Below are 14,068 nucleotides of genomic sequence, written 5' to 3' on the forward strand. Positions count from 1 at the left end.
AAAACCTATTGAGAGTTACTAAGCAGATAGAAAGCAACCAAGCTCCGGGAATCAGCTGCACTGCAAATAGTTGGAGGAAGGGAGATTATTCTGGGGGACTGTTATTTGTAGTTGCCATATTCTTTTTTTGCCCCAGGTAATTACTCCTGGACAATGTTGGAGTCTGTATATTGGTCTAAGTAAACCTCGGTCTAAGCCAGTATGGCTATTCTCGTGTGCTGTGTATATGAATACGCACACACAGAGTACATGAGAATATATGTCTACATATACATATATATACACACAGAGAATACATGAGGATATACATATACAGACGCAAAATATACAGTGTGTGCTCATATAATAAACACATCTAGACACATTCATGCATATATATAAATACATCGAAATATGTTGCTTACAAACACTGCCATCCTCAATGAGGCCATGGGTTTCACAGGACAGATAGCGCAAACCGGCAAAACAAAGTCCACCTCATTATTTCCATGACTATATAGCAATAAACATACACTGAAAAGATGTTAATGCATGACACTAAAATAGCTTATAATTTCACATAGGAACAGGACTCTTTGAGTAGTTAAATATAGTTCGCAGATAATTATCCCAGCAGGATGTAAAAACAGATTGGTAAATCTGTTGGATATGCCTTCTTTTTCCAAACATAGTGAAAGATACCAGCTGAAGTATCTCTGTAAAATACAGTGATGAGCCAGATTCACCACTGGTATGAATTTACTCTTGTGATTTCTATAAACTTCTCTCCCCAAACTTCTTTCCACCATTTTTACGTAACCGATCAGTATGTCTGCATTTTATATATTTTCACTTGTTAATGTACCCTCTTTCTCACCAAATAATGTTGTCACTCTAATTGTCAAGAAATAAAGGATTTCTATGAAAAAAAAGATCTTTAAAAAAAAGGACAAGGCACAGTATTTCAACCACTCAAACAGAAATTTACAAATACACTTCTCTTGTGAAAACAAGACAAAAATGTTTGGAGTTTAGAGTGTGGAAGGGTGTGGAAGTGGATAACATCAATTAAAACTGTATTTTTTTCATTACCTCATTTTTTTTGACTGTAACACATTAATACTTTTCTAGATGTCAAATACTTTCTTTATATATTCTTCTTTATTGCTAAAGTTAGGAATATTACTTTTGTCTGAATAATACTCTCCTTTTCTATGTGACGCATACAGAAAGATTGCCGACCAAGAGTCAAAGCATCCAAACACGAAAAATGTTAGCAATAAGTACATGGAACTAAGAAGCCATGCTGTAATGTTATACAACCATTTGTAAAGAGTTTTCATGAATGTTTAATTGCTTTGATAATAAGCTTAAGGTCTGTTCATTAGATATCTGCAGCAAACACCTCTGTGTGTTAAAGGTAAGAGGGATGTAAATAGCCGTCACATGTTAATGGCTGACGGTGTACGTACCGTAGATATATTTGCCGTTTGATGCAAAGAAGGATTTGTGCGAAGCAAAATGACAACTCGCTTGTATAAGGAAGGCGAGTGATTCAATTCATGGAGTAGTAACATGCGCAAGGGCTTTGTCTTCTCAGATCCTAGATTTATTAGTGCTCACCTGATACCAGAGAGCGACAATCCAGAAGATGACAAAATCTATTTCTTCTTCCGGGAGAACGCAATTGATGGAGAGCACACTGGAAAAGCCACTCATGCCAGAATAGGGCAGATCTGCAAGGTAAAACGATGACTTCTTCGCTTGAGATGATTGAATACACTTGCAGGACGCTTTGCGAGTGATTTTAGAAACTACATTTTTGTGCCTGTAGACTATTCTGTATTAACACTGACACTGTACTAAAGCAGAGATCATCCCAAGTCAAAAATTAGGGGATAACACACTCAAAGGTGTACTATTCAGTTCTGCTCCGTTTGGGGAAGCTTCACAAACTATGATGTTTTGTTTAAAAAGTCATAGGCATCTTCTGAGGCTTAGAATGCGTCTGCACAAGAGAGGCTCTTTTACAGGAAATGTGATACTTCCAGGTAGGCCAAAAACATCTGAAGAATTTACTTTTTAGAGGAATGTTAATACTTTTCCATTCCCACATTAGTGAAAATCTTTAAAACAGAGGCAAAGGAAGATTTAACGAAACAGTTGTTTAAGCTTAGCTGCTCAGAAGACTCTTAATGCCCGCAGACTGAATCATTCATCCACACTGATAAACGTCCATGTATTTTTCTGGCAGACTTCTAAAAATATTTCTACAGATGAAATTATATTAATAAATGTTGTAGCTTTGGCAACTGTGATGTTTACAGTAAAATTTCATGTTAATCCATAAGCACAATTTCAATTTATCTCCTGAAATCTAGAGATAGCTGCTTGAAAACCAATTACCCCATAAATATGGAGTTCTTGGTGCACTTTGCTCATAAGTTTTGCAGCTGTACAACTGATCCCCCTGTTCTGGCATTTTCATCTGCTTTGTTCACTTGCAACTTGCATTTCTACTTTGTTGCTACCCAGTTAAGAATAATAAACCCCTTAAGCTATACCAGGACATGGCAACCTGGGAGCTCTGGAGTAAAATATTCTGCCCATCTGTCTTTCTCCAGTGTTATGTATGTATTGCAATGTATAAAGAGGTTTGGGTTTTCTTGGTATTGTTTAATAAATGATGTGCTACTATGAAATATGTAGCAATACAATGTAAAATAAAAGGAAATCAGAATTAGCGTCTGACAACGTAACAATGCTTTTGTATGTAGAAGTGAATTCTTTGTTTTCTGTAAGAAGTATCTTGTGGTTATTTACTATATTTTCTCTGCGCTCTGTTGATATTTCAAACACATACTGTTACTAGACATTAATGCAAAATCCTTTTATTATTAGAATGACTTTGGTGGACACAGGAGCCTTGTTAACAAATGGACTACCTTCCTCAAAGCACGTCTGATTTGTTCTGTGCCGGGACCCAATGGCATTGACACGCACTTCGATGAACTACGTGAGTGGCAGAAATGGCTTTGAATACAGAAATGTTTTCGGGTATTATCTATATGAATTTAACTTAGTTTTCTTTTCCATCTCTTGCTATTGTTACAGAGGATGTGTTCCTAATGAACTCAAAAGATCCTAAAAATCCAATAGTCTATGGGGTGTTTACAACTTCCAGGTAAAGAATGTATCATTTTACTTGCATGGAAGCTTGGGTGGCTGCTGGTTTTAAAGAGGTCTCTTTGTTAGAAATGTTTTGAGGAAACACAAAATTTTCTTAACCTTTGAACTGAGAAGTCAGCGGCAGTAAGAAGTAATGAATTGGGTTTCGTTTCTTATGAGCAATGTACATCATCACTCCGGAGCAAGTAATCACAAAGACTATCAGTTTCTCAGGCTGTTCTTGCCGTTGAATTGGCTTTTTATAGTGGGGATCAGAATTTGTAGCCCTTTCCACACAGACCTGGAAAAATAACACAAGCGTAAATATGGTTGGTTGGGGGCAGGGTGAAATAGAAAATCTGCGGTGTGAGAAATTGGCTAGTCAAGGAGATATTAATAAAAAACATTGCTGAAATCTGGAAAGTTTAACAGTCTTTCAAAAGCTGTATTGTTAACTCACATATAACTGTGACTGGAATGTTTTGGTTTCATTATGCTTTCACCGAGACCAAAATTACACTTGTAGCTTCGGCAGAGGAAGTTTTGCAGTGCTGGTTGCATTGCCGCAATTATCCGCGAAGGACAAAAGTTTTAGTTTCTAAACAGAAAGAATATTACTAGTGATACCCAGGCACAGAAGAGGGAGATTTATGAGTGCTTACTGTCTTCTGTAAGATACCTCAAGGTAAGAAACAACACTGAAGTTCGTGTGTGTGTGTGTGTGACCCAAACGACAGAAGAAACTGCTAAAAAAAAATAGAAAAATACAAAGTGTAGGAAAGAATTGAATAGTCCTCCAGGGACAGCCCCGTTGAAGTTTACTCAAATTGGGGCTTTGGCCTTCTGGGGACAATATGTTTAAATAGTGGAATAGCAGCCATCTGCTTAGGAAAATGTCTGAGAGATCGTATCAGTTATGCTGAACTTTCACAAGAGGTGAGTTAGGATTGCTCTGAGAGCATGTCAGAGTTTTGACAATCAGCACATGCAATAAATTAGAAAGCAGCGAGCTGCTGTTCCCACAGCTCTTCCACTCGATTAAATCAACTGATAATTTAAAGAATCTGATTTGATTTCTTCTCCCCTCATTTTTAGTAACATCTTCAAGGGGTCAGCGGTGTGTATGTACAGCATGACTGATGTGAGGAGGGTATTTCTTGGTCCCTATGCCCACCGAGATGGCCCAAACTACCAGTGGGTTCCCTACCAAGGGCGAGTGCCATATCCACGGCCAGGAACTGTAAGTACCCTAAGAAATGGTAACCGAAACAAGGAAAACTATGGAAAATATTTTCACACGTTACACGGTCCTTGAGCTGAGATCCAGGAAAGAAATTGAGAAAGATAATGAAATGGATAGTGTGGCAGAAGGGAAAGCTAACAGTCCCTCCAGGTCCAAAATATACTGCTTTTCTTGTAAAGAATGAGTCTACAATTGCAACTTCATTTGGTGTTTAATTTTGGCATTCACATTAACAACTTCAGCAGAAGTTTGAGCAATAGCTGGAGAACTTTTTTGAAAGTCAAATGTTTAATAAATTGCTCCACATTATCCTTGCCTCGGAATTTGTCTTTGTTCCAAATATTGTCTGAACCGTTCTTAGTGAGAATGAACAGAAAACAGAACATCTGCCTGACTGTTAAGAAACATTCAATTGTTCTCGACACTGAATCTAGTACAGTAAGACAGATATTGCTGCAGTGGATAATACAGTGACAATAATAATTTCTAACTTCCATTGGCATTTTTAAACATCTGTTCTTCTACCTGTTTCTCGGTTTCTAGTTTATGAATGACGGAAATATCAGTGTATATAAGACAACCATATTTACAACTCCCAACTGATGTCATCACATAGAAATATTTAACTGCCTGTAAAGTTACCATTAGTCTAAGAAGATGGGCATTTATGAAACAATCATTAATTGTATATTTTGGGGTAGATCCTTTGCTAGTATAAATCAGCTCTACCCATTTAAATTCTGAAATATCATTGCTGAAGATTAAATATATATGTACACATGCATACACAGAAGCATATAAATATAAATGTAAATAATATATCTGTCTATAATATTCTTTTAAAAGTCTCCATAAATATAAGGCACAAAACAAACCAGGAATAGCTCTTGTCCTTTCTTTTAAATCATCAAATTTTCTGCTTTTGCCTGGTAAGTTTTGAAGTTGTTCATTCAAACCTGATCCTTCAGATGATCTCCAGCGGTTCGACAGTGGTGTATGCTCAGCCTAATGAAAACGACTTCCCAAGTAAAAGAAAACAGTGGCTCCCTGACAGCCGGATTCCTCGGCACTCCTCACTCCCTCACTCTGACTACTAGAGGGATTCCTAACTTTTTCCAGAGTTAAAACACGAGCTCTGCAGAATAGGAAAGGTTCCATTTCTCATTTGATGCTGAACATTTTATTTTTTTTTTTATTGCTATAGTTAATAATGATATGTCAGAGGGTGGGGTTTTTTTGGAAATTGTATTGTTTTACATCCCTATGGAAAATGTGAATGAGTAGATATTTTTGGTACTTCTTCTACAGGTAATGTCATCTTTTTTTCTGTCTGACAGACTTAATAAATTAGTGTTCATTATTCTGTTTATTTGCATTTCTCTGATTCCAGTATTGACTAACTTTTCTAAACAAAAGCAAAAAATAAATATTATGTAAAACTACAGACAAAAAAGAACGTTACGTGTTTCTATCACAGAAATAGACTGAGATAAAGAACTGACTGCTGCACGGGGCCTCTGCTACATTCATTCCTGAGCAGAGATCAGACGCAGCTTTGCTGAGATTCTGAACGCGCAACTCAAATATTTGCCCTAGAGACTGCCCACACCGCTCTGCCTGCCTCAGAGCCTGTGAGTTCTTCCAAGACTTGTCTGAGGCTCTTGAACTGAGCTCCATATGGGAGAAGAGCAACTTGATGGAATTCCCAAGAACAAGCAGAAAAGCAGGGCCCTGATCCCAGCCCCTAAGTGACCAAGTGGCCTAAGCCACCAGTTCTGTTGCCAAAGTAGGGGAATACGGTTAAATTACATATACGGTTTTTTTCTGGGTACCCTCTCAGAATGGGTTTCACCCTTACAGTTTCACTATAACCTACTTACACCAACGTTCACAAAGAAAGTGCAAAGGCGTGCAGATTTCATTGTAAACATTTTTCTTCCCTAAGGGCAAATGTGATCCCAAATTATACCATTCTGCATAGCCCTGCAGTTGCATCGTGTAGCGCGAGAGGCCGTGCCACTGTCAATGACGTTAATTAAAGGGTGGTTGAGGCCATCAGTTTCTCCTAACCCACTGCCAGTGACTCTAATCCTGGTGTCAACCACTTTGAAAGAGATTTTTTTTTTCTCTCACAATTGCTAAAATGGTTCTATTGTATCAGTAAGATAAAGCTTTTAATATAAGAATAATTTCTGGCTGAAAAGAAGTTGGGTTTTGTGTTTTTTTTTTCCTAAAATTATAAAGTTGGATATATTTTCAATGGCTTTGAAGACATTTTGAGTATAAAGACGAAAGGATTTTTAAGGTCCTTTAGATGTCAGACTTGTGGCTTCCTTTTCCAAGAAAGAGGGAAAGGGAAGGAAGAAAAAAAAATCTGAGCTTCTTATAGTGATTCAATTCCAGATCTCACTGCAGTTAAACAGTGCTGAATTATCTGAGGAATTTAATAGGTGAGGTGCCAGTAAACTTGAGCATCTGGTGACTTGCCCAGTACGAGTAAGGAAAAAGGAAAGTTAATTGTTCTTTTGAAAAGTCTGAAAACTTTGTAAACAATTCTACATCAGCTTCACATTTAACAGAGAAGTTGCCAGGATTTTTTCTTTAAGATCTACAGACCTTTTTTTTTTTTTTTTTTAACCTTTTAACTATATTTGGGAGAGGAGGGAGAAATTTTGTATATGCCTCTTCTTGAATGAGATCCCTCATCCTGAATTGACATCTGACTTTCTGTGAATTCAGCTACAGAATTCAAATTTTCTGCACTTCATGATACCAGGAGTCTATCTTCAGTTATGACCAAAGCATTTTTTGTTCCTACCAAAACATAGCAATTGATTTATTCTATTGGATTCCCTAATAGGCCAGTTAGGGTTTAGCCTAGTTACCTCCTCTTGACTGATCCAAACCCCTGACATAGCGTCCTGGGGACCAGCAACTGGAAGCCAATGTTAAATATAAGAGTTCTTTGACTCTACTGGAATCCAAGATCAAGCTTATTTCTCCAAACTTTTTCTGGATATTTGTATTTATGCCTATCTTTTGGCACCTGAAAACTTTCTCTTTCCCTGGTATCAGTGGGATCGATATATAAACATGAGTTCTGATGAAGCACCGTGCCAATTAGCTCGACTTAGACCCACTAATATCAATAGCAGTCCTGTCATTAGCATCAAGGATAATGTCTTTGTTGTGTATCCTGGTTCTGTGACCGCAACATAAGTAAACGTGACAGGGCTTTCCTTCTCTGAACGAGTCAAACTTTATGCGGCTTGAGATTCCTCTGCAAGCAATTTGGACTACAGATGGGTTAAATCTCACCTACTGATGCTGCCCATTTCACTCCATTGACAAGGAAGGGAGTTATATCCAGAAGAGTTTTCTTTCATCTCAATTAGTTTCCTAAAGTGGGGGGGGATTGAATGTGCGCCACAGCCTAGTCCAGGTAATGCACTTTAGACTTTAGATGTAGAAACACAAAGTCATTGTCATTTGTTTATTCTCATAAAAGCAGGGGATCCAAGCAGCAATTTGGCTCTCAGAATTGCGAGTCTCATTTAAACACGCAGAATTACAACACTAAGTCTAGTTTTATGATTCTTCTGCATAAAATACATCTTGGTCAATATTGCTGCAAGTAAAATCCCTTGTTAGAAAATCAGCCAGAGAGTAAATATTCGAGCAGTTGAAACACAGCTGAAATTCATTTACTTAAAATTGAGATGAATATTCATTTGCTGGTTTTTTCAGTGTTTGCCCAGCTGCAATTAACAATACTTAGTTCTTCTGTAGTGATTTTTATACTTAAAGCACTTTACATATATTGTCTAATTAATCTGAGTAATTAATATTGAACTGTAGTTAGACTATTAATCAAGAAGTAAAGCAAACTTAAAATTGAAGTGCAGAATTTTAAACACAATCTTTGAGACAGACAATGGTTTGGCCAATGATTATAAAAAGCCTATCTGATTTTGTCTTTGTAATATTTCTGTACGAGAGAGCAAGAACATATAATAATAAAAAAGCTGAAAAGTGTTGACACAATAAAGTAGACAACTAACTTGCTTTCTGCTTAGTCTGCTCCTCGGGCATTAATCAACTGTCCTCCCTCCCTCCCTTCCTCCCTTCCATACCATATAATGGAACAGAATGTGGGAATTTGCTTACTAACAAATATGACAAAAAGAGACAATTTACACTTTATATGTCCATGCTGGAAGCGTCCCTTTGCTGAGTATAACAAATACTCCTTTGGACAGTATTGATTTTTTAATTTCATTTCTGATGAATTATTAATAATTTGGATCAAGGTGATAGCAAAGACAATTGATTTCTTCTGCTGAGCATCCTGCAAGGTCTGGATTCTTGGTTAATAAGATGTTGTCCTCTAGGTTTTTAACTTAATTGGAAGATATTCCACATGTGGATATAAAGGGCAAATTATCTAGGGCATTTTTAACAACAGATGCTTATATTTCAGGTTCAAATGCTGCAAACATAATAACTGTCACCTGGGTTTCAGGGTTTTATATGTCTTAAATAGGTATCTCTGAACAGACTAGGAGCAGGGGACACCGAGTTCTATGCTGAGTATCTTTGGACTGGTGATTTAATGCCATTGTGTTCCTTTGCTTCATCTATTCAACATTACTAACATGCTTCTAATGCTTACTTTAAAGTAACCTCTAATGGTTCATAAAAACTTACCAATTCTACAGAAGAAATGAGGGCAAAGAGTGGTGATTAGCCACAGTCCTCACATCTCCCCATGGGGACATGGGGTAGGTGAAAGTGGAGGAATATATTTGTGGATACTGAAGCCATAGTCTTACCTCTCCTTCCCTTCTCAGCCTTTAAGTTTTGCTCATGTCGCTTTTCACGGATTAGGGGCAAAACTGTCTGGCCCACCCATGGCTATATAAGGGGACAAAGGGACTCTTTATTGTGTCACTTCATGGGGACGAGCTTAATCCCAGGGGGGACACCAACTTTTCCATTACTGCGCAGTACACAACAGCGAGGACTTACTTCAGTTCTTTAGTGAGATTCGTCTCACCTAACGGTTCACATTGACGGTATGAGCAGCAACACTCACGCGAGGCTTTCTTTAGAATCAGTGGAGAGAGCAGAGATACATTTAGGACATGACTCATTTGGTTTGGTTTACTGTAACAGGATGCGTGTTATGGGGACTACATGGATGGCACAGGCTTGTTGAGACAAGCAGGACTTTGAAAAGTCAGTAGAACAGGGAATCGTCCCAGCATTTAAGGATTTGGTTCCTCAGAGAGGAATTGATTTCCAGTCAACTGCTGAAGACAATACTTTGAAACTAAAATGGTGGCATATTTAATTAATTTTCTGTTGTATACATAAAAAAATACTGAAATTGCTTGTCACATATTGAATGATTTTAGATAATTCAGGATTTCTTCCTTCTGCCAAGTCAAGATTAATGCTAATCAGTAAATGACTGAAAATCCTTTTGCACTGCATAGTAGTAAGAAAAACGATGAATGAGGATCGTTTACATTCTGTTAACCATATTGATTTAAATCCAAAATGAAAAAAAAAAAAAAGGAGACTTTTAGTAATAGAATAAACTTTTGCTGTCTGTCTGCAACACTTAGATCCCCTGTCATATTTAATTATAGACTGCAGTAGTTGGGATGATTGTAATGAAATGGATTTTTAATGTGTTACTAGTGATCAATAATAAAATGTAAAACATTTCCTTTATTATTTCCAGTGTCCTAGTAAAACATTTGGAGGCTTTGATTCCACCAAGGACCTTCCTGACGAAGTTATAACATTTGCGAGAAGTCATCCAGCCATGTACAACCCGGTATTCCCCATCAACAACCGCCCCATCATGATCAAAACGGACGTGGATTACCAGTTCACACAGATAGTAGTAGATCGAGTGGACGCAGAAGATGGCCAATACGATGTGATGTTCATTGGCACAGGTGAGAAGCCCTGAGGCTACACCGTATGCTCCTCCAGCAGTTATGGAGACATAGATCAGATAAAATTTCATACTCCGAAAGACAGAACACCGATTTACGTTCCAGTGTATACCTGTGAAAATTTGGGGCAAGACTCAAAACTGCGCGTGTGGGGAGGTCTTTGTTACATACATTCACTGCTGCAGGCTCAGGCCGTGGCCTGCATAGCTTAATTCTTTAGGAGCTTCGCCAACTGGAGGAAGATCAAACCACTCTCTTTTCAACTCCTGTCATTAGGGAATTTTATTAGAAATATCTTGCCTTATTAATTATAATTTAGTATTAAAATGCGGGTTTTGAGGTACCCATTTTGAAGTGCGGCATAAGAAATATTAACATGAACGAGACAAGTATCCAGGCATGGGAAATGTCTTGTGTGCCTTTCAAGTATTTCAAGTATTGCCTATAGATGCCCATCTCTTTAGCCAGAAGAGTGCACCATTTTACTTGAGATGAGGATACCTGGCACATACAAAGTGTTTTAAGAAGAGCTGGTATTCAAATAGAAACATGATATCCTTTCCAAAGCACTTGCAGAATCATACAGCTTGGGCATTTTATACAAGTGGAAATATGCACTCAGAAAAGACTTTTTTATTTTTTTTTTCCAAAAAGGTAATAATGAGAAATAAAAGTGGCCAGAAATTAGCTGATATGCATTTGCCTAAGTTCAGTGGCCTCAGAAGCACGCTGATTAGCAGTTGGTGGATCTGCTTCTTCACCTTTGAAGATTTTCCATTAGTTGGCTGGTGTTTCAGTTATGTTGAATAAAAGTATTTTAAACTTCTATTGAACATAATTACTAGTAATTAGACATTGGCATCACGAGGCCAAAACAAATCAAACCAAAACCTCACTGTTTCTTTTCAGCTTTGGACCAAAAAATGTCTGTCTGGCTGTCTGTCTTATAACAGTCCAATTTTTGACTTGCTTTAAGTACTGTTCTGGTGCTCTAGACCTGGGGTCAGATTTCCAAAGCAATAAATCTCAAGGTCTCTTTCATGTTGATGCCTGAAATATATTATGAGTAAACTGAGAGCTGCTGAAGCTTTGTGTACCAAACACAGTGCATGCGTGGCAATTCAGAACATTTACTGCAGGAAATGCAGCTCTGCAGAAAGCGTTCCAGCTCTTTTAAAGCTGTGAACTGAGTTATTAGATACCACTGCCACAATATGTTCTTGCATAAAACATTGAAAAGTAGTTTCATATGATTTTACACAACACATATATTTTCCATCACGCATTAGAGACTTCAGTGCCATCTACAATCGGCAGTGGTTTGTGCCTTTCAACGAGTTTTCCATGACCTGATTCAGCCCAGAAAAAAATTTAATGGCAATACTCCCCTTGGCTGCGATGTGAGGGAACAACCCCTTCAGCATCCGGAGTATGATGCTGAACAAACATAAGGAGCTGATTTATGTCTACATCTTGAGCACAAGAGGTGGCATTTATCTCACCAAAGTTTGGCATTCAGTCTAAAAAAGATGCCTCGGCTTCTGCAAGGGAGAGAGATAAGTACTTCCAGAGAGAGATTCGCTGTCCTTTCTTCGAGAGTAAGATGAATAGTTATGCGGAAGGTCCTGTCTCTTTTCAGACAGCACACGAAGACTTGCTTAAACCTGAGCTATAGCTTTTAGATAGTTATCATTATGTATAGCGGTTTGTATCTAAATTAGTCATGCAAGGTCTCCCTCTGGAAGACCCTCAGTGATATTTAGCTCTTACCTTTGAGTTGGGAATTTACACACTCGCTTAATTCCCTAACCCGCTAATATTCAGGTGCCTGGTAAATGCTCAGGATCCCATCCAACATTGCTGATATTTGTGCCCAAGAATTGTAAGAAAAGTCTTGAAAGGTTATTACTTACACTTGCCAAAAGAGATTTCAGCACCAAAAACACAGCTTCGTAAATGCCGAGTGTTATTATTTCTTGAAATACCACTTTTTTCTATAGAAACTGCTCTTTTTCCAGCAGGAGGTTAAACCCTCGTGGGGCAGAAACGGGCGTTACAACACCTGTGCTTGGAGCTGGGGCTCAAAAGGTGCTCCTCTGAGCTCACCATCCTTATTGCGGTTTTCAGAATGAGGAAAGGGCATCTTCCACGCAGGAGGAAAGGAAAAGAGGCAGAACTTGAGGCCCTGCCTGCTGCCTGCCAGAAAGCTGCGCTGAGCCGGCTGCTCAAAGTCACAGGAACCAGAAACACATACACAATCAGCGCGTATGACATCTTCCCCAAGCAAAGAACAAGATTAGGAGCAGATTAGGGACTTTAGTCACAGTCCAGTTTTCCTCTTGATGAGCTGAACCTATGACAAAGCCAGAACTGAGCTCTCTGGGGTATGACTGGATTTTTCTGTGCAGGTCTGTCCCATCAGATTAGGTACATTTCTCTGTGTTTTCCCATTGCCGTTGCAGCAATCTACATTATTCCCACATGCTGCTGAACTTCAATATGTTGAAGGAATACCTCTTTTTTTTCCTTTTCACTGAATAACTGATGATAATTGAACACAACATAATTAATGGCCATCCAGTGTGGTCACATTTTCCTTTCCTGTGGGTGAAATCTTTAGCTGAGCAGCTTCTTTCCCACTGTGATTGTACCAACGTGTTTCACAATGGAAATAAAATCATATCAGCATGCTTGAAATTGTATCAGAAAAAAACAGGATTTAAGATATGCACTTAATGCATATCCTGAGTGTCTGATGTTTGGGATCATTTGGCACAGTCAAGGTATATCTGTCAGTAAAGCAAATTAATAACAGTAATCTTATCTTACTGAGCAGAGCCTATTGATCCTAAAGGAGAAGCCTGATTCCATTTGTGTGAAATTGTTTGAAATACTACTCTGTAAAACTTGATCTAGAACTCAGATAAAGCCCCACTTTGGTACCTGTGGCCTGACCAGAGTCGCCGTAGTGATTAACACAGTGTATCTTTGACCCCAGAGGCTTTCGCGAGCATCAAGCCACTGCAATTGTTGCAGGATCCACTTAAAAGTCAGACCTTTTTTTGAAACAACATTATCTGGGGAACTCATGTCTGCTCAGGGCCCCATGCAGGCTCCACAATTTCCCTTGTGCTGTTCTCTCAGAAGTCCCCCTTTGTTTCGGGAATATGGCTTTTGATGGATTGTGGCTGAAGACAGCCATCGTCCGACACAGAATACAGTCACGACACGTTGCTACGCTGTTATATTTATTAGATGTGAGTTCTCTTTTTTTACCCATACAATGTATTTTCCTCAAAACCACAGTCATCAAATTATCAGGATAATTAAGGAAATGAACTCATCCACTAAATTGCAAATATAGCTAATGTTAAATTATCCGATGGTCTGAATTACTCTGTTGTAGAAATGTGGATTATTTTTTTTCTTCTTGTTTTAAAGTTTATATTGCATTTGTTCTGTATTGTTCTCAATATTTCTTGAATTGAATATATTCAATTAGTAGCAGTAACCATAATGAAAACCACTTCCAAAACAACTTATCTAGCATATTTTACTAGCTTAGTTTGTACATATAGCTGCCGAAATAAAAAAAGTTGTGCTTTGTTGTTGCTGTTTTAAGAAAGAACTGGTTTTTGCTTTTTAAAAAAGAATATATGAACTTGTGACTAATGAAAGAAAATAGTGATGTAGAAATTCTGTGGGAAAA

At 38.1% G+C, this 14,068-nt stretch overlaps 1 protein-coding gene across 1 annotated transcript in view; it reads left to right on the forward strand.

Moving 5' to 3' along the window:
- The window catches only part of SEMA3A (semaphorin 3A), a gene marked incomplete at its 3' end in the record, with an annotated part of 167,821 nt that overhangs the window by 131,380 nt on the left and 22,373 nt on the right, over window positions 1–14,068 (forward strand). The window contains exons 7-11 of the mRNA XM_082490315.1: window positions 1,580–1,722; window positions 2,881–2,995; window positions 3,094–3,163; window positions 4,243–4,387; window positions 10,140–10,359. Of these exons, the coding sequence (XP_082346441.1) occupies window positions 1,580–1,722; window positions 2,881–2,995; window positions 3,094–3,163; window positions 4,243–4,387; window positions 10,140–10,359 (693 nt within the window). The remainder of the gene's footprint in view (window positions 1–1,579; window positions 1,723–2,880; window positions 2,996–3,093; window positions 3,164–4,242; window positions 4,388–10,139; window positions 10,360–14,068) is intronic.

The sequence above is a fragment of the Vanellus vanellus genome (genome assembly GCF_965231255.1).
Source record: "Vanellus vanellus genome assembly, chromosome: 1".
Lineage (NCBI taxonomy): Eukaryota > Metazoa > Chordata > Aves > Charadriiformes > Charadriidae > Vanellus > Vanellus vanellus.